Source organism: Leptosomus discolor, chromosome 3, assembly GCF_034619465.1.
Source record: "Leptosomus discolor isolate bLepDis1 chromosome 3, bLepDis1.hap2, whole genome shotgun sequence".
NCBI classification, from domain to species: domain Eukaryota; kingdom Metazoa; phylum Chordata; class Aves; order Leptosomiformes; family Leptosomidae; genus Leptosomus; species Leptosomus discolor.
This window is the reverse complement of record NC_141393.1, coordinates 51,545,664-51,572,594: the sequence shown is the minus strand read 5'-3', so window position 1 is coordinate 51,572,594 and position 26,931 is coordinate 51,545,664. Positions and strand designations below refer to the sequence as shown.

Here is a 26,931-nt window from a genome sequence, read left to right as displayed (position 1 = left end):
TGGGAGCAGGGCACTGCTGGGCATGCAAGAGCGTGGCAGGCAGCACCTTTGCTGGGCAGGCAGCAGGAGGGCCCACAGCCTGACTGCTGTATGGCACAGCTGCTGTGGGGACAGCAGAATAGGAGGAAGGCATGCAAGGAGGTGAAGGACACAGGAATGTCCTGTCCTGGGTCAGTTGAAGATGCGGGGATGATGGCGCTGTCAATCCTGCCTGGCTTATCCCTCTCTCCATCCCTTGCTCCCAGGTCTGGAATGCTGCACTTGGGACTTCCCAGCATACATAAAGGTGCTGTCTGCGTGCCAGAGAGTTAATGGTCCCCCCCCCCAGAAGCCTGTCCAGCAGTGAGAAGGAAGAGGTGGCTCCCCTTCGGTGTTGAGAAATACCCCATGGGCATTCCTGGCACAGGAGGGGCCGTGTGGATCAGGCTGAGCCAGGATCTGGCCCTTTGGGAAGAGCTGCAGCGGGGAGCTGGGACATCATGTGCAGTGCATGGTGTGGCTGCCTGCACACACATTTTGTCCTGTTCTCACTATTTCAACTTCACAGGTTGAATTGGTTCAGAGCAGCCAAACTAAATGAGGAGAGAAATGATCAGTCAAATATTTCTTAAATCCTGCCTTTAAGAGCTAAGTGCTTGGCTGGAACTTTAAGGCAGGTAATGAGGCTCTCTTCAGATCAGCTTGTGATGTGGAAACTGCCAGATTGACCAGGCTGCAACTGGAAGAAAGCTCTCACAGCCGGGGACAGTGCAGCATGGGACTCCCCATGCCCCAGCACTCTGCATCAGCCTGCTGCCGCCCATGGTGCCCTGCCACCTGCGCCCATCTTTGCCCTCATCCTGCAAGGAGTAAAATACATCTGGGAGCTGGGGGGAGCAGCCTGCTTGCACAAAACTGGGTAACTCCCTTCTGCGTCAGAGGATGTGTATATTACTCAGTGCTTTGGAGCCCAGCCCCAGTTTGCTACAGGCATGCAGTTGAGAGCTTGGGTCAGAGGCAGCAACCCTGTCCTTCCAAAGGATTCTCACCGGTTTTCAGTTTTAAGCTGATAGATTTGTTTTACTGTGAAAATCAGAGTGACTTCAAGGCTTGCAGTGGCTCCATGAGGTGCAGTGCTCTCTTAGCTTCATCTCTAGCTGGTGCAAGGGGAGAAGGAAAAGACTGTTGTTCTTCCAGCAGCCTGGTAAGGATGTGTTGGTAGGATTTGTCCTTTCTTTTCAAGACACCATCCTTCCCTCTGCAGTGGGGCACCGGCAGTGCTTGTCTGCAGCAGGACGGCACTTTTGAAAGGTGCTTCCCAGAGCAGAGGGGTTGATTTGCTGGAGGAAAAGTGGCAATGCTGGAGCAGCAGAGGAGAAGGGAACAATGCTGGGCAAGATGGGATGTACCAAGTGTCTCTTCCCAGCTCCAAAGCTCTGCTTTACTCTGGGACTGGGGAAGAATCTGGTCTTAACTGGCTGCTCTGCACAACACTGCCAGTGCAAAACTCCTGTGCCCTTGCTCCTTGTCATGTCATGCCTACCTGGCAGCACCTCACCACCCTGCTGTCCTCTGGGCCTCTCCTGGGCAGGAGTTGGGGACCCTCTGAGCTTACTGCTTTGTATCCAGGTTTTTTAGGCCTTCTGTTGTTAATTATTGAGATGTAATAATGTGATTAGTGCACTATTAAAAAAATCGCTGATATGGTTACCATGGATTTAATATCACATGATATATCATTACATTGTTACATGGTGACAGATGTAATTGAAATACACTTATTGGAGCCTGGGGTCGTGTTTCATTCAATCACAGCAGCACCTCCGGGGGGCAGAGCAGAAATGGCTAAAAAAAAAAATCAAAAGGCATCAGGATTGGAAATTGTAATGAAAACAAAGAAACTTGCAGCTTGTTCAAGTCCAGGGCAACTGCTGCTTTGGCTTTTTCTCCATAGGAATTTAGAAAGGTATGAGTCAGGAGTGCTGTCTTGTGGGTCAGCTGGAGGAGATAGGTCAGCCAAGTTCAAACTGCTCAAGGGACGAGCAAGAGGACTTGTGTCTGGACCTGTACTCAGAAGGCTTCCAGCCATCTTGCAGCGTGTGAGCCTGGGCGCTCTGGACACTATACCACTGACCTGCCAGCTCCTCTTGGCTGCTTTTTAAAAGGCAAGTGGACCCAAAGATGGTAGCTATTGTGCTGTGGGAAAGCCAGCCAGCTGCTCCACACGTTCTGTCTAATTCTGCCTTTTTTGGAGCCAGGGATTGCTCAGCTGCCTATGTTTGGCTTGGGCTGTGCCACGGAGGGCAGGTAGGCAGCGGTGAGCTTACCTGCAGGACTGCGACCCGGGTTGTTTTTCGTTCCATGTCAATGAGAAGAGGTGACATCTGTCTCTGCTTCGTTATCCTCAGGAGGACCTGCATGTGGGTTCTTGGCAGCTGGGGTGAGGAGAGAAACAGCTATTGCGTACCCTCTGCAGAGGCAGTCAGCTAAACCAGACCCTGGGCAGGGAAGAGACTCTGCTCTCTCTGCCCGTGAGGCTGGGGCAAGGCTTGGGCCAGAGAAATGTGCCTGCAAGAGAAGCCCAAAGACCCTGCCTGCTGCTGGCACAAAGCTGCTACTGGTCCCTCTCAACATGATGGTGAACACAGAGGTTTCCTTTTCCTTCATCTCCTTCCCTTCCAGGAAACAACTGTCCCCCACCCTCCTAGTTCCCCACAAAGGCAAGTGATAGTTTGGGGTGTTGCCCTGGGCAGGATGGGGCTGTGGCAAGACCTCAGAGATACAGCATGACATGCTTAATGCGCATTAATTGCTCTGATCATCACCAAGTGCTATGTCTCCTTCTCCTGTAAAGGGGGCCAGCGAGGAGATGTAGCCTCCCAGAGCTGTGATTAGGACTCACGTATGCCTGTCCCCAACCCTACTGCAGGTCCCCAAGATTATTTTATGCCTGCAAGATGGTGTGTAGGGGACTTTGAAACTGAAGGTGCTGTGTTTAATCTCATCCTCATCCAAAACAAAGGAAGGAGAGGAATTTGTGGATGGAGTGAAGGCAACTTTTCCGACTAAGAGGGGAATGGCAGTGTGGTGAGCTTGAGACATCTGAGTGTTTGCATAATGATGTGCTGGCATCTGTCCCTGCGTCACTGGCTCGGCATTCACACGTTTGGTGCAGCATCACCCCCTGCTCCAATGCGCTGTTCCAGGAGCTGGGTTACAAACCTTGCCGATGCTTGAGGAGTCATTTCTATTTTAGGCTTTCAGTTCTGTGTCATCTCCCCTAAGAGTGCTCCCACCCCTCCTTTGTGGAGCCAGCAAGCCTGTTATAAGCTCTTGTTTTGCTGGGAGCTGTGGAAATTCATTTCCAGCTGGTGTGGGAGCCCTCTGGCTGGGAAGGTTCTGGCAAGCATCTTTCTTTCGAGGTTAAAAACATAATTTCAGTCTGACCTCTGAGTTTTGGAGCGTTTGTTGGTTTTCTCCACCCCCAGATGGTTTTTGTGTGTGATTTTAAAACAGCCTTCTTCTCTTACTTAAAGCTAGCTGATGCATCCGCTTCTCATTCGAGGATTGTTTTGTTTTATTAATGCTGTTATTATTCCATTACTGTCATTGTGCTCTTTTATAGCAAATAGCTTAATTTAGTTGAGATACACAGATGCCGAGAGTTTAAGTGAAATCTTCAGCACTTGGTATGCTGAGCACTGAGCAGATACTCCCTAAGCACTTTGGTATAAACCTTTCACTTTAAAACGAATTGGCTGCTGGAGGAGTGCTGGGTGGCAGGAGTTTGGGAGAGGGGAGAAGGGTGGGGGAGTACCTGTTTAGCACCCTAGGGAGGACCTCGTAGTCAAATGTGACTATACGTGCTCAAGTATAAAGCTCCCACTGAGGGCTTCACTCCCAAGATGGGCTCTGATGGGGCCCTCTTCCCTACCAGTGCTGCAGGACAGGGGGAATTATACCACCAGCATTGCTGGGTTGCTTTGGGTTGGTGTTTTTTGGGGATAGAGGGGCAGAGTGTCTTGTATTTTCTGCAGCTGAAGCTGCCTGGCTCCTAGGAGAGGTGGGGACTGGTCACGGTGTCACTCCGGGGTGGAAGATGCAGTGCCATTGAAACCAAATGAATCTGGTTGAAGAGCAGCGTGACTGCTGGAAAGCTGGAATGTGCTGTAAGTAATTCTTGGGGTAGAGGAAAGGGTTTGAGAAATAGCATTGGTGCCTAGATGACTTAGGGGCCAAGGGTCCTGTTGTTAGAAATTACTTGGGTGCTTAAGCCTCCTGGGAAGCTGGTGCAATCTAGGCTCTGAAGTACTGTAGCTACTTCTGAAATTTTACCGCTTATTGTTGACAGATGTTCATCTGAAATGGATGCTTCTTGCTCAGTGCCTCTGGGCATTCATTAATACTAGTGATAACAATTCCAGATAGTCTCCTACACCTCTTTCCCTGCCTCCATCTCTTAAAAATTACAAAGGTAAAGGCAAAACCCAAAGTGTTGTTTGTGCACTCAACTCTTATTGCCTTGGCAAAACCTGCTGATCTTGGTGCTATCAGTGCCAAAATTACTTCATGTGGGGCAGGGAAACCCAAGAAGAGTAAAATAAAATGGAGCAAGCAGGTGCCACACATGTTGAGATGGTGCTGATAGCATTCCACCTGGCCATGGCAGGGAGGGTGCCATGTCCCTGCCAGGCAGTCCTTCAGCGAGCAGCCTGTGCCTTCCCCCTCTCCCACCTGCAGCTCTAGGACACCCTGCTCTTCCTGGGGAGAGCTCTCCCCCTCTCTCGAGCCCCTTGGAGGCAGCCTTTTTGGGATGCAGCTGGCAGAGAGTTGCTTCCCCCACTTTTCCTATGGCTGAGCAAGGGGGGCGGGGACAGGTCAGGAAGGAGGAGCATGCTGGCCTACGCTGCCCACCCCCAGTGTGCGTTCATAATAGCTTGGGGGTCCATGGGAAGTTGTCAGTATCATTTTTTCTCCCTGCTTTGAGGCAGCTTTGTGGCTTTATCTGGCTTTTGAGGCGACCAGGGTAGCTAACATCATGCACGGAGCATCCTCTGTGGAGGAGGCCTGGCGCCCAGTTTTGCTAGAGGTCTGCTTTACCACTTATGAGAAACGAGTTAACCTCCCTTTGATCTCGGTTCACAGCTAACCCTTTAACAAAGTCTGGGATGTGCGAGGAAATCAATACTCAAGGCATTGAATTTAACACCAGGCATCAACTCAAGCGTAACACACACACTGACTAACTCTGATTACAAGGAGCGGGCTGGTTTGAAGCTTGTTTGCCAGCTCTCTGGGGTGGTGTGGGGTGGCAGCGGGGAGGGCAGGCACGCTCACACGGCTTGCTGTCGCTCAGAGCGGGGAGTAAGAGGGACCAGGCGTGCTCTGCCGTGTCCTCCCAATCGGCTCTGCCTCCTGGTGCCCCTTGTCTCTCTCCTTCTGCCTCTGATTTGCAACCTCGGCAGCTGTTCCCCAACACAGGAGCAGAGAGCCTGAATGCTGTGTGTGGTCACTGAATGCATTTGTGTACACACGTAATTGCTCTTTGCTGGTGAGGATCTGCGGCAGGACTTGAGGCAGGGCAGGCTCTGCTGAGCCGGACAAAAAAGGTACTGCAAGTTCAAAACCTGAAAAATAAAATGCTGCAGGCGGGAAAGGTTGAGTGTCTGGTCACGGAGGCAGCCGTGTCATTTCTCCAGCTCCAGTCCTCCCCATGGAGATCTAATTAGATCAGTGGAGAGCTAATTGGGACACCTTGTTCCATACCAGCCACTCGCTCTTTGCTGGCATGTTGTCAGGAGGCAGCGGGTGGGCTGCCTGGCACGGCTCTGTGGCCAGGAAAGGCAGGTGGTCCATGGCCAAGCACTTTCTAGACAGCCCATGGACCTCCTCATCACATCTCAGCCCTCCAGCCCTCTGCTGCAGGCCATCTGTCCTCAGGGGGAGGCACTTGCTCTGCTTGTTTCCACCAGCCATAGCCAAAGCTGAGACAGCACACATAGGTTAGGGATGGGTTCATGGGACAGCTGAAGGATGCTGAGAGGGGTGGGATGAGTGTTATATGACCCCACCCTTGCGCCGTGGCTGCGCGAGGGCCATCCCTCTGCTACCCACACTCAGTAGTAACTCTGTTGGACATGCGCTCCTGCAACCTGCTCTTCAGGTCTTATATCATCATCCTAATAGTGGTTCCCAGATGCACAGGCAGGGAAGGGCCAGCCGAGCTCCTGAATCCAGCCCTCAGCAGCAGCAAGGCAGTGGTGTCTGCTTCTACAGGGAGCAGGGCCTGGGGCCATCCATGCGGCTGGGTGTCACAGCCCTCACCAGCATCTTACTACAGACAGAACTGCAGGCATGGATAAAAGCCATAACCAGAGAGTGTCCCAGCTTGCCTGATAAGGAGACCCTAGCTGGCTGGCTGCAATAGAGGGTGGTCGCTGCCGGTGTCCTTGCGGGAGCTGCCTGGCTGGTGGTTGAGGAGCCTGATGGCACCAAAGAGCCATGGAGGTACCTTTTGCTCCCCTGGGAGACATGAGTTGAGGCATTGGGGACCTGAAGCTCTTGATTTTTGTCCACCATGTCATGATCTTCTCTGTCACCTTCTCAGCACCGTAACACAGTGCTGGTTTCCCCTTCCCAGTCCAACCTGGTTGTAGCTGCTGCAGTTCGTTCCTCCATGACTCCTTTTAATTGCATCTTCTCAGGACCTTGCCACATCTTCCTCTCCTGTCCCTTTATTCTCTGCTTTCCTGACCTCTCTCCAAATCAGTTCTCTCATGGCATGCTGCCAGGCCCCTTGGACCATCTCCTGTTTGCTCTTCCATCGAAACTGAGGAGCCTCAATTTTGCTGCCTCCTGCCCCAGTAGGCTGTGCTGGCTGGGCCTGTGTGCATTGCCTGCTTGCCTGGTGTTTGCATCCATCAGAGCTCTTAGAGGCGCCTCTGCTTTAACCTCCTCAGTCTTAACCCTGACCTGAGTCAACAATCATGAGGAAGAGCGGCCGCTTAGGTGATCCAGTGTAAACTCTACCTTCGATTAGACAGGTATCATCCCCAGGCACCGGCGCAGCTGTGCCTTGCTAACTTTCCTTGGTGTTCCCTCACTGCAGCCATGAGAGCCTCCAACACAGGCAAGGGATGTGGCCACTGCCCTCGTAATCTTTATTGATCTTTTCCCTGATGCCTCGTGCGTTATATTCTCTAGCCTTTCTCTGGCTCTTCCAGCTGCCTCTGAGGAGCTTTGCATCTTGTGGGAGTGCTGAGAAACTGTTCTACTGGATTCTTGCAGAGCAGTAACATTCAGAGGTCCTGACAGCTCTGCATCTGTGCCAAATACAAAAGATTGGGTTTTGCTCCTGAGAGTCTGCTGTCTGGGAAGAGGAGGAGATAAGAGGGAGTAGGGCGCATATTTCCATGCCCGTCTGGTCTGTCCTATGCAGGCCAGTTTCTCTGCATCATGCCAGATGTGAGTTTTGGAGAAGGTCATGTCTGTACCCCAGAAAGGCATGGTGGACATAAGAGTATGGAAGGAGTTGTAAGATGCAAGCAGAGGGAGAGATGTGTAAGACACGTAGGCAAGTGCATAGAGGTGGTGAGAAGGTCCTGCAGGATCAGGCTCTGATTTCTTTCCCATCCCCCCAGGGCCTGGGTTTTAGGAACAGATTATGAAACTGAGACGCGAACCTGCTGGTCACCCAGCATCCTTCCCTTGCTGCCGCCTTGCAAGCACATAACCTTGACAATGCCAAGTAGTGAAAACCAGAGGGTTGAATTGCCTGGTCTCGCACCTGCAATGTGAACAGACGTGCAATTGTACAGCACCTCCCCTACGCTTCCCTCTTGGTAATCTGTCCGTGGGTCTCTGCCCTCTGCAGTCCCATCCTCCCCCTGCCTGGCATGTTTGTGCACAGCAGCCAAACCATCACCAGACGTGTGCCTTCCAAAAATGTCCAGAGCACTGTATGCTGAGACGTGCCATGCATGGTGCAAAGGAGCGGTGTGTCTGCTCTGGACAAATGGCTTTGTTTTGCACTGGAAAAACTGGAGTCAAAATGTCACATCAGTGTTTTGCACAGGAATAGATTGCTCCTTTCCAAAGAGCAGCAGTTCTGTCACTGGGTTTTACTTTGTGGTTCCCAAGTAGGACTGTTCCCACACAGTGAAACAAGACAATATTTTGGCTTTTCCATCCTGGTTTAAGATGAAAGGCGATGTCAGAGCATCAGTGTTTCGGTGGAGTGGACATGATTTCCCAACCCATTACAGCAAGAGTGCGCTCCCTGCCAGGAGGTGAGGATGAGTCCTGGGGATGTGCTGCTTCTGCTTCCAGCACGTTTGATCCAGCCCAGCTCTTTCAAGGTGTGTGGAAATGAGCTACAATCTCATCATTCCTGTGGAGGCTTCTCAGAGGAGATAGTGGAAGGGTCACGGTGCCTCTGGAAATCTCCCTTCAGGCAATGTGCCGTTGCATTTCACAGCAGACAGACAAAATAACCTTCAGGGCATGGTAAGAGGCAGCGTTTTGAACACTTGAGTCGGCGAGCTTGGGAGCTTATTTCTCTGACACATCATCTGTGTCCCTGCCACTTCCTACATCCCCCTGAAAGATCTTTGTCCTAATCCATCCCTTCCTTAGCTTTTTTTAAAAAAAAAAGCTGTGGAGTTGGTCCCTTGTGTGTTGGCCACACAGAAACCATCCTCCCCTATGGGAACACAGGCAGATGCTCTGCCGTGGCCAATTTTGCCTTAATTTGAGCTGCTCTCAGCCTGCGTGGAGGTGGAGGCTGCCCCGCAAGCCAGCCCCCAGCAGCAGCATAGCTCGCCTGCCCTGTCGCCTTCCCTGCATTGCAGCCTCCCTGGAGAGGTGCAGTATTTGGGTCCTGAGCTGTTTTTTTTCCCCCAGATTTATCTGATACAGTCATGGGGAGATGAGCGGGCTGGAGCTGGGCAAGCTGGGCATGTGCAGGCTGGTGCAGGCTGCCCTTATGAAGCAGAGGCTCTCACGGCAGCTCCGCATCATGTGTGGCTGTGCGGCACAGGGAGGAAAGTGCTGGCTCTCCCTCCTCCCCTCTCTGGAGTAAATAATAGTACTTTTTATTTAGCTATTATTTCCCACTGGTAGATATCTCCTCGGCTGTCTGTTTAACTATCTTTATCTCACCCTCCTTCTCTGTTTGATATAGTTATAGATAAACAGATAGCTACCTTAGTAAATAACATGTTTTTAAGAGACTGGTGGTATGGTTAACATTGTGCAGCAGCTGTTGATTTGTCTTTCACTGTTGGGTCTTTTTTCTTAAGGTAATGCTTTAAATAAGGGATACTTCATCTATTAAAAAAAAAATACACTTGTAGCAGCTGTTAAGCCCATCCATAAGCCTGCTTTACGTTGTATTTGTGATGGGACTGACAGTGCATGGAGGAGCCTGATTATACACAATTCCATTTTAGCAAGCCCTGCGATGTAATTTCACAGGGCGATCAGTGTTTGAATGTAATAGCAGCCTGTGCTAAGGTGTCAGAATATTAAAGGCGCTAATGGAAAAGCTCCCTGGTACACAGGGGGGACAGCATTACAGGAGACGTCGCAGATGGCTGGGCACTAAACTAATGGGGCAGGATCCAAGAAGGGAAAAAAAAACTAGAGAAGGGAGAGCTCACGGGAGCATGGGCACCTGCTTCCCTCTCACACGGAAATTAAACAGCGAGCAAGGGAGAGGCGAGCGTGTGCATGTGTAAAAATAGAAATCGAGGGGGGAAAGTAGCCCCTTTGGAAGGGCTTGAAGGTTTTGACTGAGCCTGGTGCTGGCTTTGCTTGGGAAAGGCATGGGGTTAAATTAAAGGGGTGCGTATTTGAGGAAGTGTGGGGCACATCTGAGTGTCGCAGCCATCCTTCATGGCCCTGGAGAGAGACTAAGGGTGCGGTCGGTCAATGCTGTTACCCACCCACGTGTAATGTGGCAAAACCGCAGCTCTCTTGGCGGTTGTTAATCTCCAGCTAAATCCAAGGAGTGCAAGATGTGTCCACCTCACTGCTGCCCCGATGGGGCCCCAACATGCTGTTTTCTGCCCTCCTATATGCAGGGGCTGACAGTGGGTCTGATTTCAGGGCAGTGCCAACATTTGCCTGTTTTCCAGCACCATTGGAGGCATCTTCCCCTTCCCCCTGAACCCACAGTTTCCCTGGAACAACCAGAGTTGGACTGGTCCATTCTTGTCCGTATAAAGAGGCAATCATGGCTGCGGTGAGTCATCCATGAAGTGTGTTTGTAGGTTTTCCTTGGTGTCATACCCAGCTTGCCTGCTCTGCCAGCCACAGTGCTGTGGTGGAGAAAGGCTTAGCACCGCTTTCCTGCTTGAATTGGCCCCATGGGGGCTGGGATGGTCCCCAGGAGATAGCACCTCAGGATGTGAGCCTGTCCTTCCCAGGACTGGAGGGGTAAGTCAGCCATGTGTAGGTTGCTGTCTGCCATGTCATCATGTGTCTCTGCCTTTCAGACACTAATCTGCTTGTGTGTCTCAGCGTTGGGAGCTGATTGCATACATCAGCATAACCCAGCCTGGGTCTTGGTCACCCTTCAGTGCAGCCAGAAACACTGGGTCACCACAAGAAGGCAGCCCTATTCAAACAGATGTGACCTGCGGCTCAAGGGCAGGGCAACTTGTCCCAGACGGAAAAGGTGCTGGGCATGTGTTCTCCAGCCCCTCGTCTCTGCAGCAGCCCCTGGATTCCTGCTGCCATACTCTGCTTCGCCACCTAACCCTAAGCCCAAACCCCTGCGTCCTGCCAGCAGCTGCCATCCTTGAGTTGCTTTCTTGGTGGTTTATGGCTCTGCTTGTCCCCTCTTCTGGGCCAGCACTGGCTTGTGCACACCCCAGGTCTATTTCCCAGCCCTCCAGGGACCCAGACCTGTAGCTTTGTTTTCCTTGTGACCAAACCCAGGGCTTTGACCCAGGTCTCCGCAGCATTAACCTAGTATGTTGCCAGCTGCAGAGCACACAACAGTCGAGAACATTTTATCCAGGATAATCCCTAGCCTGGGAGCAAGGCAGAGACTGTTCAAACACAGGGAAATGTGAAGCCTGAACCGCTTGGTACTTTGACACTCCAGAGTCAAGCACACCGACGTGTTTCTGTTGCAGCCTAAGCCGGACCACGTGCTGATCTTGCGTGGTGTCAGGGCCACCTCCCCACTGCCCGACAGGGCCACAGCATCCAAATTCACCCTGAATTAGGGCTGCCAGGTCCATCCTGCCCCTCTTGAAGTTAAGAGGAGTTTTAACAGTGAATTTGCATGGCTGTGGCTGAGTTGGGATATTGCCAGGACATGGGCAGGCTGAGGCTGCTCAGACGTGTCTGGGTGGGAAGAAGGGCCAGGCATGAGATTCATTGCAGGCCTCAGTTTCCCTTTTGCAGTGCTTCAATGGACAGATCTGATGGCATTGGCTGCTTATTTTAATAAAGAGAAAGCATGTACAGTTATGCTGCATCATCCATATCTTATCTTGCACCTTGCTGCCTTCCCTTAAGCTTGACCTGTCCTCCCATGGACTGGGGGCACCTCGCCTCTGTGAAGCACTTCCCAAAGGTGGGCAGAGTCAGGCAGCTCCTGTGTGCCCAGCGCTCACCTTTCCAAAAATAGATTGTTCATCTTTTTGTTTGTTTAATTTACTGCCTGACATGAGGCATGAAGATGTGGCCATTTTAACAAGCAGCTTTTGCAAATGGACTGAAGTGGACACCAGCTGGGCTTGCCAGAGGTTGCTTGGCAAGGCCAGGTAGGGCTGGCAAGGTGGTTTGTGTGCTGAGGGTTCCCTGCTCGTCCAGGACATGGGGGAAGCTGCCTGTGTGGCACTGTTCTCTGAAAAACCTTCGAGTGCCATTGTGTGAAGAGGGCGGAGCACCAGGCAGGGTCCCAGCACCTTTTCAGCAACGTGGAAGGCTTGTGTCCAGATCTCCTCCTCCCACTGCAGGGTGCTGGCAATGGCAGGAATTTCCAAGGGCAGTGCCTGCTTCCACCTAAGTGAGGCCAGACCCATTCGTAGTGTCCCCATGTTCGATGTGTTGGCCCCTCTCCTTCCCCCTGCAGCTCTTGGAGGATTTGTGCTCTGGAGAGGGACATTGCCTCGGAAAGGGCACCACTTGCATCTGCTGCTGCGTCCTCCCGTGTCCAAACCCCAGCCAAACCACCTCCTGCTCAGTGGCACTGAAGATTTATTTGGCAGAGGGCAAACACCCACTGCTCTCATCACACCCACCTCTTAAGTGTTAGCACAGATGTTTAATCCGAGGCTTTGGCAGGTGCCACGTTGGGCAGAAGTTGTTCTCATGCACCCATTGCCACACATAAGTGTTCTGGAAGCTCAGTGCACCAAGAAAAAGTAATTAAACATGAATGGTATTAGTACTGTATCTGGTCAGTCTTCAGGCCCCTCTTGCTGCTGCTTTTGCCTCTTATTAGTGGCACAGCAGAGATCTGTAATATGCATGGACAGAAAGGCAGGGATGGATGGAGTTGGTGTCAGGGCAGCAATTGCTTATCATGCCTTATCTGGGAATATGAAACTGTATTGCATGACATCCAGAGGCAGGCTGAATAGATATGCCAATTCATCTCGAGCCCGGGCTTTGACAAGCTAGACTGCCCTTGTTGAAAGGCATCAGTCAAACAAGAGCTGCTGGCTGCTTTTCCCTTTCTTATACTTTCTCTCGCTCCCGTGCTCCCTCTCCCTCTCTCACCGCCTCCCCTCCCTTTGCCTTTTTTTTTCTAAGCTTTTTCCACACAAAATTGAAAAGCTTTGGAAATAATAATAATAAAAGCCCCCCAAACTAATACCGTTTTAAGTACACCCCCCCTCCCTCCCCAAATGGGATTGATAAGGAACCCCAGTGTATGAAGGCATGTTTAGATAACATTGAGAATATTATAGCAAGTGAGAGAAAGTAGGGGGAAAAGCTTCCTGCCGCGTCTAAGCCGGGAAAGGCGACGGCACCCTGGCTAATACGAGTGTTTAATATTTGATGTGTTGGGATAAAGCAGGATCACCTTCGAATTGAATTGAGTGTCAGAATGAGAATCTATTACTGAAATTCTTGTGTGATTTGACAGCAAAGCAGACGATGTTATTCTTCACTAGTTACTGCAATCTTCTCCCCTACATCACTTAAATATTTTTTTCTTTGCTTGAGTAAACACACATTATCCTTTTTTTTCCACCCCCTTTCCTTTTTTCTCTCCCTCTTTTATACTTTTTTTTTTTTTTTCTTAAATCAAACCTGCCTTTCGCAGGGCTGATGGAGTAGATTGTTATTTCTTTATTTGTCCTATTAAATGGAATTCCTGATCGTTTAATCCTGCTTTTGTAAGTGATTTAAAAATACTTGAAAAGCTGTGAATGTGGTAGCACTTCTGACTAAACTGCTTAAAAGGGACATGTTACACCTTGGTTTAACTCCTGCCTCCTGACAGCCAGCAAGGGTAGCAGGCTCCAGCGCTGCTGGGGCTGAGCCATCCCAGGCTCCATGCCTCCATCCTGCCAGATGAGCTTTCCTCTGCACATTCCCTGCAGCAGAGGAGCTCTGCTGTTGTCAGAGAGCATTAACTGCCCCTTCTTTAGTTGCGTTCAACCCCAATCCAGCAGCCCTGCTACTAAATGATTTGGCGGTGGGATCAGGCCCTCAGCGGTGTTAAATTTGCTTTGTGTCATGCTGGTAAGTTTGCGTGGCACGAAATCCAGGCAAGAAAGGTCCACCTCCCATCCCTGATGTGGCATGCAGTTAAGATGGAATGTTAAGGGACCACCATGGAGTCCCCAGTGTCCTGGGTGCTATTCAGGGGTGGCCTCCAAGACACCCCCAGCCCCAAAAGCTACAGTTATGGGGTGGCACTGAAAACATTTTAAGCTGTGTTTAAAAGCCCACTTAGTTGTAGACATGACCTCTTTTTTTTTCTTAACACCATACAAAGGAATATAAAACCATGACCCCCCATCATGGCAGCAGCAGAATGAGGGGAGTTAGAGGGAAATGCTTATTTTGGGAGGATGCAGCACACAGCTGACATGATAAGAGAAGGAAGATGCTTTTGCTGTCACAAAGTCGTTTTCTCCATTGCGAAAATGTCAGAGGGGTCAGCTCCGATTGTCAGGCTGCTGTGTCTGGCCTGATCCTGGGGGAGCACAGCTGACACCTGCCACTTGCCCAAGCTGAGGGCAGCTGGTGAGATCTCACAGCCACTTTCCATCTGTTTAAAAACGTGTTTTTCTCAGGTGTCTTTTTGAAATTCTTACAGAAAACTTTCCGTAAAAAACACCGCTTTTTTTTATTCCTTAATACCCACCCTTCAGCAACTTTGCAAAATGCTGAGCCCCTTTGCTCCTGGGAGGACTTTTTCCAAAAGGAAGTATTTTCTCCCTGCCTGAAAGTGTCCATATTAATATTAAAATTACAATTAGCAGGTAAAACGTTTAAAACCCCTTGATGGGGCATGAAAAAACGACAGAGTTGTGGGGCTGGGGAGGGCAGGAGGAGGCTCTGTGCTAGTCCTGGCAGTTCTTGCTGCCGTGGTTTGTGGACACACTTGTGCTGTTGCAAAGCACAGAGCCCTGCTTCCCTCCCGCTCTTCAGCTAAAGCACCCAGGGTGGTGCAACGCTGACAGCTTTAGTGGAGGGTAGAGGGACTGGAGGCTGGCTGAGCAGGTCACAGCATTGGCACGTGCAGAAAGGGCAAGGCTGGCTGTGTGAGCGGCGTCACCTTGCCCTAGCAGAGCTCTGACAGCTCTGTGAGGACCAGCCCCGTCCCTCCCTGCACGTGTGGGAAGGATTTGTGGGGCTCCCTGTGGAAGTGAGCATCCTGACCTCTGCCCAGGTGCTCTGTTTGCATGATGCGGGATGTTAAATCTTGCCTTAATGTGGCTGACGAACACCAGTTTTTGTGAAGTGTGCAGGGCACTTCCCCATAAATAAATGATGGAGCATTATTCAGTCCACTTAGATCAATACATCAGCTTGACAAGTTCCAGTTCTGGGAATTTTCTGACCCTCTGGAAGATCTTGTCTGCAGCTGTGCTGCTTATAAAACACCATGTGTAGCCGAAACAAGCTCCAAGGAGCAGGGCATCAGGATTCAGCTGTGTTGGTGCTGCCGCCTGGACGGCCCTGGTGTTGCTGGGAACAGGGGCTGGTTTGCACTGGGATTGCAGCAAGGGCAGGCAGGGCAAACTGTGCCAAACTGGGCAGTGTTTTCACAAGAACTCGGCAAATGCTACCCATGTTCTTCCCCTGCAAGCGGTGCCATGGCACTGCCCAGCCTCACTGGTGGTGTGCCCTCCAAGCGCTCCTGTCCCAGTGCAGGGGACCATCTTTAGCCCCCAGCGCTACCAGCAGTGGTCCATGGAACTCTTGTTTCAGGCTCTTTGCAAATTGAGGCAGATGCAGCATGGCCACCATGAAGTTTCGTGGCCCGGTACAACAGGAGGATTATCTCAGACCCTCTTTGCTTTATGGTAAAGCCAGCCCCAGATGCTATGATTCTGTGCACACAGCATCTCCCTGTCCCAGGCTGCTGTACCCTATGTCTTATCGCCACTTCTGCTTTTTGGATTTTCTGCAGGTTATGTGAGGTATGGGTTACCTAAGGACTTACCTCCCCATACTGGCACTTTTAACAGGGTGTGGATTATCTGTGGTGCTGGCTGTATGCATGGAAACACAGTATGTTCCTAATCTCCTGCTGCTGTTAGCTCACGTTTATCACAGGAGTATCTGCTTACCTTTGATTTGAGATCCCTGCATCAGGGACCCAGGGCAGTATTTGCCTGTGAACTGCTGTGTATACCTATGGGATTGTATAAGCAAATAAATATAATTAATAATCATCTGACTTCAGAGCAGCATTGGCAGGGAAGTAAATGTAGCCTTCATAGAATTACAAACAAAATCAGGAAAAAAGGGAGACCTTTCTAGCATCTGGTATGAATGGAAATAATTGTGTTCAAGCTGCTTGAAAATTATTCTGCAAACGTTTGGGTGGGTTTTAGCAGATCAGAGGCATTGAGTTTGTCTCTAAATCAGAATTTTGACCAAAACCATTTAAAAATAGCTTTTTTAAAAGATGCCTGCATTTTTTATCCATTAAAATGCAGATGAAAATAAAATGCCGTGCAGTCCTGGCACTGCTTCAGTGTCTGATCTAGAAGGGAGGAACCCAGTCCCTGCAACACCAGGACTGAACCAGAGGGAGGGACAAATTAGTGTGATTTACTTGCAAAAAGGATTTCAGGGCATTTTTTTAAATGCTTTGGCTTGCGAGTGAACCAGGGACATCTCAGACTTTCTCATGGTTTGCCATAGTGATGAGCAGTGAAGGGGCAGGGGTCTGTGCTGCTGCCAGTGGCCGTCCGGGGCTGGAGCAGCGGCGGAGCCAGCAGAAGAGTGGCTGTGGTTGACACTGGTGTCCTGGCAGCTGTGGTGAGCTGGCAGCGAGTGGGCGGCCATGGCCACCCCAGCAGGCTGGGGAGCCCCGAACTGGGGAGCCTCCGGCACTTTCTGCCTCACTTTAACAGTCAGAAGAAGAACTTTCCTGTTTAAAGATTAAACGTTGTCTTTAAATATTAAACAGCAAAGCTCCTTGCTCTTGATTGTGTGGCTGCTGCTGGCAGGCGGCTCAGAATTGCCAATTTTAATTAAAAAACTTTATTTTCAAACGCAGCTCAGTGATGGCTCCTCCTCCCAGCTGGGGCTGGATGACCTCTCCCCTGACTTGCCTTCATCTCTGCCTCTCTGCCCACATTTCCCTCTGCCTGCAGCAAAGTGACGTCCCTGCCAGCCCCAAAGTGTGAGCGGCCTGTGAGCAGTCTCATCTGGGACTGATCAATGCCCCTGGCACTTCCTTCCAAAACCCCAGGAAAAACAATTAAAACCCAATCGATCCTGTAGGCAGCTTTGAATATGCATAAGTGCACACTTGACCTTCAGGCCAACTTCCACCCCGGCTGCTTAGCTAGTTTGCTCAGGTATTGCGGCTGTACCGAACGACCTTGATTAGGAAAGCAAAATGCAATGCAAAGATGGGCCCGGTGCAGATCCTGCGGCCAGGGCACGTGCTGACAGCTCCCTGCAGATGTTGCTGCTGCAGGGCTGGTGGAGGCAGGCTGGGGTTGGCGCTAGCACCCAGCTGTTAGGAGTTTTCCAGAGCTGTCCCCATGGCTTTCCCGGGATACCTCCAGCCTCCTGCTATGCTCCCTCAGTTGCTCCTGAGGGATGTGTCTGGGCTGGGAAGGCAGCCTGTGATATGTCCCTGTGCAGGGACAGCCCTGCTTCCTCCCCGTCCCATGTGTCCTCCCCTGAAGCGTGCGGGGTCACCCCTTCCCCAGGGATGTCCCTCGCTGCTGGCGACCCCAGCCCTGGACCCGCTGGTGGTGAGCATGGGAACCTTCCTGCACTGTGCCTGGGCTTGCTCTTTTGGACAGAGCCCAGGAGAGGGAGTCCCATGCAGAGCCACTGCCACTATCACCCAGGGCCACCCAGCAGCAGGGTGGCAAGGTCCCATCCTGCACTGCAACCCCCGGCTCGCCCCTACTCTGCAGTTGGCCAGCCTGCATCCCAGCCATGGCAATGAAGATACCAGAGCATGTTTGTTGAAGGCAAAGGAAACCTCCCTGTTGTGTACACAAAGTGTAATTTCAGTGAATTATGCATAGACTTAATTAGGAGTTTTAATTGCTAATCATCTCCCAACAGGATTAGCAATGCTGTCTATTAATTATGTGTGGAGCCCTCTGTTTTGCTAAGGCAGGAGTAACAAAGCAGCATGAGTGGTTACATGGGCCAGTAATAAATTAACTCCCCCAAGCCCTGTAGCTCCGAGGCGGGGGGAGGGCTGTGGGACGGCCGGCCCTGCCCATGCTGGGCAGAGCAGCAGGTCCCAGTGGCAGGCAGGTGGGTGGTGGACTGGTGGGCGGGATCACTCAGCTCCACTTGCCCAGTTCATCCCTATTCCTGCCGCAGAGAGCGTCTCGCTCAGTGTTTGCAGCCCATGAAGAGTGTCGGCAATGCCCTGCCATGCGGTTAGCGATGATCCCCGCTGCAGGAGGGAGATAGGGGCTGCTGGATTGACCTGATCACATCTGGAGACAATGGCCCTCACGGCAGCAGAGATAGCACTGGCGTGAGCAACACTAAGCCCACGCGCCCTTCTTACTGCTCACAATGCGGCACTGAGCTTAATTCCTCAAGATGAAGAAGATACGTGGCTGTCAGGCTGTAATTACAGCCATGCGTCTGACATGAAGGCCTGGCTGCTTTCACATTTGCATTGTCTGGTGTGGTTTTTGTGCTGCTCAGGCTCCCAGCTGCCTCACCCCTGCTGGGAGCCCTGCTGGGTGACGCAGCAGGGGTGGAGCAGGCTCCCTCTGGCCAGGCTGCAGGCTCTGTGCAGTGGGGTGAGCAGTGCTGGCTCCCAGTGGCGTTTCTCCCAGTGATGGAGACCCATGATGCAACTGGGGCTCTAGGGATGGAGAGAGGAGGCTGGGAGGTCTGTGCTTGCCAGAGGGGAAAGGGTTGCTAGCCAGGCCAGCCTGGGCATAGGCATCCCATTCCAAATCCCCCTGACTCCTCCTGCCAACCCCATCCTCGGTGAATCAGGAATGGGGGGGTATGATGTTGGAGCAACCCAGGGACATGTGGGATGAACTTGTAGGCCCCAGTTTGCCCCAGCGCAGCAAAGGTGATGCCAATCCGGCACAGTGCCCAGCAAATCTCATGAGGGTTGTGACCCATACGAGGCTCAGGGACAGGCCCTAGACACCTTTTCTCTGAGGAGCATCAGGTGGGAGAGGCCAGGGTGAGGGTGCTTTGTGCACGCGGCTCCAGGAGAGCTTCTGTGGGGACAATGCATGGGTCCGCACTGAACATGGCGAATGGAGACCCACACCAGCCCTGGGAGCAGCCATGCTTGGGCAAGCATAGCTGGCTGCTGGCAGTGAGGCGCTCCTCCCAAACACGTCTGCACATGGGCTGTGCACCGGTCTGACCCTCTGCTTCTCTCTTGCAGGCGTACAGCTTTGCCATGGGGAGTTGGCCAAAGAATGGGCTCTTAGACATGAACAAAGGACTGAACCTACAGCACATAGGGAGGCCTCACAGCGGGATAGGTGAGTGATGCCGCTCCGCGCCCTTCCTGTCCCTGCGGCTGCTGCTCCAGGTGCACAGGACATGCTTCGTCTCCCAAGAGCTGGTCCAGACTGGGGTGCTGAAAGCCAGGCAAATGGCTGCAGGGTCTGGCTGGTGGAAAGGACAGAGATGTGTCGGGGCAGGATGGGCATGCAAGTTGAGCTTTCCATCCCTGGCACGTCCTCGTGTGCCTGCCCGTCCCTCTGGACGGGGAACTGCTTGCCTCCTTGGCTGCTCTGGTAGCGCTCAGGCTGGGGGTGGATGTGGGCAACACCAGGGCTTGCACTGTGCCTGGAGCACAGGGCAGGGGTCCCCATGCTGGGGGGAATGCTTTTCCTGTTGTACCAGTCCTCCAGCTGCTCTGGATGCTGTGTTCATCCTTGGAAAGGAGGCTCTGCCAGGCGGTGCAGCCTCAGGAGCTGGCTGGAAACACGTTACAGAGTGAAGATGCGTGGCCCCAGCTGGAGAACTGAATCATCATCCCGCTTGCTCACACATGTGATGAGTTTCATGGTCCCGCAGCCTGCTCCAAGATAAACAACTGAGACTACCATGCACAGTGACAGAGCTCCATGTTTCCCCTAGCTCCTCTGCACCAGGGATCAAAGTGATAGGAGGAGGGAGACCTGGCCCAGGACACTGAGGCCATATATCTGCCTGCTGCTTAACGCTGGGGGTGCAAAGCTGGGGCAGCAGCAGGCTGTAGTACAGGCCAGAGCTCAGATTTACTGGGCTGTAGGCAGGGCTGTAACTCAGTGTGTGTCACTCTTCCCTGCTTGTTTCTCTGCGGGGCGTTGGATCACCTCTTGGAGACCAGTGGTCAGGTGTTCCTTCTGCCTCCCAGCCCTTCATCCACAGTGACTTTGTGAGCATTAAAGTTTGCAAGGAGGTACGATTTACTTGGAAAAGTCACCGGCTACCTGGGCCTTGAGGAGGCTGTTTAATATTGTTTCAAGACCCTAACCATTAAACTCTCCAATCAATCCAAGTTAAGGAGATGAATTATTTAAAGCTCACCAGCTTTTAATTAGCAAGCTCCTTTTGAACTATGGATCTGGCTGCATTATTGACAAAGGTAGCATTAAAATTTGCTTCCTTGCCTGGGAGCAGATTTGCCTTGCTTGTGTGCCATGTTGGGGGGATCACGAGGAGGGAGCAGGGACTGCGGGAGTTGTGTGTGGTGTCCTGCTCTAGGGGCTTGGGCTATTCTTAGGGTCTCCTGGGGGATGCAGGGTTGGCTTGTGCCTTGTCTTTCCTCATTTTATTTATGACAAGAACTCTCTATTGCTATTGTGTCTTACTCTGACAAAGCGTCTCCAGCTCTGGAGTATCATCTGTCTGCTGTTGTTTACTGGCGGTGTTTGTCTCAATGCTGTTGTCTTGCACGGGTATCTCTTCCTGATGGAGTTCAGAGAGATGCTGCTCATGTCCCTCCCCACTCCAGTCCTTTAGGAGGGTTTTACTTCTTCATTTCTGCCAAACTCCCTCTGTGGGAGAGCACTCCTGGCTCTCCTCAGTACAGGATAAGCCTTGGGCAGGTTGCCAATGGAGAAGCAAGGCGCAGAAGCCAAGCTCCCTTCTTGCAGCACTCTATCCCAGTGGCAAACCTACCTTTCACAGTGTTCGGAACGGGGTTTACGTGGGTGCTGTGAAGGATGCCAGGCCAGCAGCGTGATGGTCTCCATCTCCCTGGCACCACCAACAGTGCACACGTGCCCTGTGTGTTGCAGCCTGCTGGCTGCTCCATTTGGACTGGGTCCAGAGCAGTTCTGCCCCAGGCATCTGCGATCCTCTGCCTGCCTGCAGAGGTGGCAGCCGCTGGCACCCTGTGCCTGGTGGCTTTACTGCAGGCTGAGCTCCCAGGAGTGAGGTGAAGGCATGGCTCATTGAATGGCAGCCGGGGAGAACATCTTCTCCTCCTGGCCAGCTTGGGAGCCCCAGGCAGAGTTGCTGCCTGTGGTGTCAGGACTGCTGGCTTTGGGGCTTGGTAGCTAAATGTCCCCCCTGGGAGAAGGCTCAGGGTAATGCTGGTGTCTGGAGATAGGCCTTGCCTGGCATTTTGTCAGGGCACCAGCCTCCTGGCCTTCTGGCCACTTCATTTCACAGCCTACTGGCTTTTCAGGTCCTAGGCATGAATCAAGTGTTGGCTCTAGTGACAGCCTGAGAGGTCCCCAGGCCAAGGGCCGAGGATGAGCTGCTCACTGCAGAGGTGACCTGGCTTCCTTGGGCCCAGTTTTGCTGCTTCATCCTGGAGGAAGTGTCGGTCCTCCACAGCCAAGCCCTTCCGTATCAGCCACTGGGACTAGGCACAGTCATCCCAATTGCTGACGATTACCCTGTGACCTGAGCAGTCCTCACCACTCTCCTCCTTCATGCTCTCAACTGCTTTTGCTTCAGGGCTGGTAGGAGCCATCCCTTTCCCTGCCCGGGGCTGCTCTTGCCTTCCCTCCCTGGATGTAAGGAGGCTTGCTCCTGACACAGCCCTGCCTACTCAGCTGGGTAAATGACCCCTCCTCAAGGACTGCTGCCGGAGAAGAGAGTGGAAAATGGCAAAACACACTGGCTACCCATCTCTTGCTGCTCATGGTGAGATGGGAGCTGGCTGTGGCTCTGGGGATATTCCCATGCGGTCTAGAGCCTCCCTTCTCTTTTGGGGTCAGTCCTGGGGTGCAGTGCAGTCAAAGGAAGTTGGGGATCTGAGAGGGGGGTCCCCAGGGGTGCCCAGGGCAAGTGTAACCAAAGTCAGCCTCTGATTTTCATGGCCCTCTTGGGTCACTTGTGTCCAGAAGTCTGCAAACCAAAGAGGGCTGAGAAGGGAGCAGTAAGGAAACATGTTAGCCAGGCACACCAGTTTCATGAATACCATGCCATGTAAGAGAGCACCCATGCAGCTCCTTTCCCAGCAGCATGGGGAGCGGTCCAGGGAGATGCAGGCAGTCCTGTGAAGCCTCAGCTCACTTACACAGGAATGTGCATCATGGATGTTTCTTTTCAAATCTGACAGAAAAATTGCAGTGGATGGCTGCTTGGTTTTGCAAACAGTTTGCAAGGAATTTTGCCATCTCTCCTGATCGGCTGTGTATTGCTTTGTTTTCAAGTAACTTTCTGATTCACTGGTTCAGCAGATACCTGCTCCAAATCCCTGCACTTGGCATGCTCTGGGACCAGTCCTACTCCATGCTTCGTCTCCTCTCCTTTGTCTTGTTCAAAATTTGGGAGTTCAGGATGCTCGACACCCTGCAGGGCCAAGGCTGGATTCTGTATGGGAACCTCACCTTTAGTATCTGGTGTGTCCAGGCAGGAGGGGCTTGTAGTGGAGCATGGTGGAGTCTTGTACCATATCCCCTTGGACATGTGGCTGGGCATACGCAGCACCAAGATGCTGAACAGGGCTTACGTTGTAGCTTTTCTCTGGTTTCTACTCACGTGCAAGCAAGCTCAATCTTGTCAAGAGGTTAGTAATGTGGTTTATGTCACTGAAGTGTTTATGTCACCAAATAAGGCAAAGTGTTTGCATACGTTACAAATACATCTGCCTTGAGGTTGGATGTCTGCTGCGGTTGTTTTCTTGCGAGGGAAAAGGTAAAGGAAGGGGGGAAATGTCAGTAATTCAGCTTGCTGAGAAGTCCTGAGCAGAATAAGGAGGTAGGAAAGTCCTGCTCAGAGAGTGAGAATGCAGAAAATCCTTGGGAGATGGGAAAGGAGCAATAATGGGAGCGAAACCTGTTCTTTCATGTGTTTTCTTGGGTTGATAATGTGGCTCTGAGGACCAGAGAGGACTTTCTTCCATCTTAAATACGGATTAAATGGGTGTCAGCTCTAGCATGGGCTGTAGGATCTTGGGGTGAGGAACTACTTTTTGGCTGGTGTTTTCTTGGCCCTCAACAAAATGAAGTTGAGTCTTGATAAGAAGTTGCTCATCTTACAGATGTGTGCACGTTGCAGTTCTTAAAACATGTGTTTGAGGCACTGCTTGCCAAAAAAGAGATGCAGCTTGTAATGGGGGTCTTGGCACTCTCACGCAAAGACCAGCGTTCACAGGCACTGCACCAGTGAAGCTGAGTTCTTGCACTGGGATCTCTCTGCTGACTTTAAGAGACTGATATAAATCAGATGGCTTAAAATACCAGGCTGTAGTTGTTATTTAAGTCAGACAACAGATCACCTGGATTCAATAATTGACTTTTTGCTCTTTTTGCCTTTGTTTTTTACCTGTTTCCCTAAAAAAGGTGAAGTTTTACTGACCAGCACCTATCAAAGTACAGCTCTCCTTAGCACTGCCCAGTTGTTAAATCTAGTTATTCTTTTATTCATCAGATGTCCTGTATTTGCTACATTTAGTTTTATCGGTTATGTAACATAGTATGCCTTTAGTCCTATATTTTAGATATTTGTTACCTTAGAAAAATGGTGAATTACTATTTATTATTAAGGAGGTGGTGATTAAATTATTACTCATGATTTGAGTTGTGATGCTTTTGGATGAAAACTGGAATGCCATGCTAAAGTACCCCAGCAGTAATTTGAATTGATTTTATTAGTAAAACCCTGTTTCCCTTTCATATGCTCAATACAGAAGGAAAAGTAAATTTCAGAATACTTTTTAGTTAAAAATACCTGGTGCGTGAAACCAAGGCAAGGAGTGATTGGTGCGTTGAAGGAGTGTTTCTAGAAACCACCCTTTCAAGATTTTAGAATTAGCACGTCTCATCCTCTCCCATCTCAGTTTGTTGGTTTGTTTGTTTACCTGATGATAGAAAAGATGAAAGGCACACCTTTCTTTTTTTTCTCAGTCCTTCATTTTTTTCTCAACTCTGAACGAGCTAGTTATTGAACTGAAAATACTCCAGAAAAAGTAAAAAGTTTCCAAATCTGGAGAAGCAGCTGCTGCTGGGAAAGTTTGTTTCTCATTTGTCAGCTCTGCTTCCACCTCCAGTGCATTGACTGTCTTTAAAACACGATGTTACCCCTTGCTACTGGTCTTTTTTGAGTCTAATTGGATTTTATTGAATCTTTAAAGTTTAGGCTTTAGCACACAGATTATTATGGTTTTAGATTTACTTCTAAATGTCTGGTCTGTATTTTTTTCTTTTTTGGGGAAAGAGGGTAGCCAGGCTGCTGTGTCTCTTGCTAGTGAACCCACAGTACCCATCCAGGCAACCAGGAGGTCTGGTCCCATAGTAGCACCTGTCTTGACACGATGCCCTCACTGGGCTGCTTTACTCCAGCTGGCATAATCCTGTGAGCTGTGAGCCTCTGTGTGGGGCTTCACCATCCTCCGAGTGCACACAGCCCTCCTGGCCAGGGCTTTGCCATACTTCCTCTGTGGGGATCTCTGCCGTGCCAAACGGAAAAGCCCTACCTGCCTGGGCAGGTCAGCAGCCCATGCGGTGAGCAACTCAGCAAGCCACCGTGCCTTCCTGGCTCCATCTCTCTTTTCATTTACTGATTGGAAATCTCAGAAGGTTAGGGTGTGATATTGTTCCTGATCCAGAGCATTAATTAGGCCTCAGAAAGAAGAAGAGGAATTGCATGTTTTTAACAGTGAGGTTAATGGGATGCTCACAGAGTAGGCAGTTTTAATGAGCTTCAACTCGCTGTGCAGTGAGTTTACTCTTTGTGTTAAAAGGGTCACACTGCAGTAGTTTGATGTGGATTGTCTCCTGGCCCCCAGTGTCATAGGTGAGCGTCTGTCAGAGTCCAGTCAGAGCACATTTACTTAGTGACACGATTCTAATTAACTACCTCGAGCTGTCACCACCATGGGGAGCTGGGCCAGCGCCTGCCGGGGGTGCCTCCTGCTCGGCGGAGCCATCCTTCTCCCCGCATTGCTCTGCCTGCTCTGCCTGATCGTATGCCGACGGCGCTGGGCTGCTCTCCGTGCTGACATTGAAGGAGAGGGCGGCGAGGGCCACGCTCACTAAGTGCAGTGGCAGGCAGTGGGCCGCCCACCATAACGGGAGCCTTTGGCTGTCAGCGCCAGCTCTCCCCCCGGGAGCTCTGCGGGGGCTGATGAGGTTTTGCCTCGCCCTAAGAGGTGCTGGGAGCGTGTGGTCCTGGCAGCTTGTGGTCCTGGGAGCTTGCTGGCTTTATTTCAGCCTCCTCTCATTCTTCCCTGCTTTTCTTTACCCTCTTTTGTTTTCCTGGCTCTCCCAGGGGTGCAGGGAAGCCTTCAGCGCCCCAGCATCTGTCAGATCCCCGGTCACCCTTGGTGCCCACCTGCCTCCTCTGCAGCAGGGCAGAGGGAATGAGGGGACAGGGAAAGCATTTTGTGAAACTCCCCTCCATTTTTTTCACCACTTTCCATCTCAGCCCGCATGGCCCTGGCTGGCAGAGCCAGTCCTGCCCTCCCCGTCCCTCCCAGGTGATGGGATTCCCCGGATCAGGCAAACCCCATTCTTCAGCTCTTGGAGATGGGATGCAGCTTGTGCCATGCCCCAGGGCAGTGCCGTTTGCACCATACCATCCTTATGCTGAGGGATGCTGAGAGCCGAGCATGGGGCTCACTGCTGTGGAGCAGGGCATGGGGCTGCCTCGGGGCCATTGCCCCACACGCAGCAGCCCCAGCCCAAGACAGAAGGGGAAAGACTCCAAGTTAAATAATTAAAAGAGACTTAAGTAAAAATCAACAGAAATGTCATCAAATGAGCAGTGTCATTTTGAATTAGCACTTGTAAAGGTCAGGCGGATCCAGAACAGGTGGAGTGACTGCGTGCCGGGTGTCGCAGCCAGGCAGCATGTCCAGGCACCCAGGGAGGCAGGGTGCAGGGACCGGCCCAGCCACACCGGGGCACCCACTGGACTGCGGGCGTGGGGACAGGGCAGCAGGCGGGTGGTGGGGGGTCCCACCGCAGACGCTGGGGCCCTGCATCCCTGAGGAGGGGTGTGGAGGGAGGGCTGGCCGGGGCTGCCAGTTAGAGGATGCACATCTGTCAGAGTCCAGTCAGAGCACATTAACGCGGTGACATGATTCTAATTAACTACCGTGAGAGGTGTCACAGCTGGAAAAGCAGTGAGCAGAGACAAGCTTTTAAAAAAAGAAAAAAGCAATGTGACAGTCCTTTTTTTTTCCCCTCTTTCTTTTTCTTTTCTTTTCTTTTTTTTTTTTTTTTTTTTTTTTACTCTTGTATGCTCTCTCCCCTCTATGTGGGAGTGGATCTAAAGATAATTAGGATGTCTGGCTGCCTGGGAACCTGAGCCGGGGCTCTTTTGCTTTCAGTCATTTAAGTTTTCGACATCTCTGTGAAGGGACTTGGTGGCGCAGTGGATTACTGCGCGCCAGAGTGACAGAACACTCTTCTAATCGTAAACCCTTTTTAGAAAGGATTCTGCTCTCCCTTTTTCCCCGGGAGCAGCAGGGGGTATGTTCTGATCACTGCAGCTCTGTTCCCATACATGCTACGATGGGAAACTCAAGGTCTTTCAGCTGTTTCCTGCAGTTAACAAAGGAAGCGCAGAAGAAAGAAAGGAAGGATGATTGAGTGTTTGTGTTGACTGCACTCACCCCTCCGTCCTACCCTGCCAAAAGTTGGTCGTGTGCCCACTGGGGTGTGGGCATGCATGCTCGCCCGACCCGCTGTCTGCCAGGGATGTGTGTGGTGGGTTCATCACACCTTGCCCCTTGCCTGAGGGCTCACAGACCCCAGGGAAAGCAGCCTTTGGAGGGGAGGGTGAAATAGGCTGCAGGGCTTCAGCTGCCTGAGAAAAGTCAGGGTGCTGCTATGCGCTCCTCCCATCCCCAGGTCTTGCCTCCCTCCCAGGCCAGCTGTGATACTCAGCCCA

The 26,931-nt window shown here is 51.6% G+C and overlaps 1 protein-coding gene across 1 annotated transcript in view; it reads left to right on the top strand.

Moving 5' to 3' along the window:
• Positions 1-26,931, top strand: part of ERI3 (ERI1 exoribonuclease family member 3) — a 134,522-nt gene that overhangs the window by 77,652 nt on the left and 29,939 nt on the right. The window contains exon 7 of the mRNA XM_086462682.1: positions 19,031-19,130. Within this exon, the coding sequence (XP_086318808.1) occupies positions 19,031-19,130 (100 nt within the window). The remainder of the gene's footprint in view (positions 1-19,030; positions 19,131-26,931) is intronic.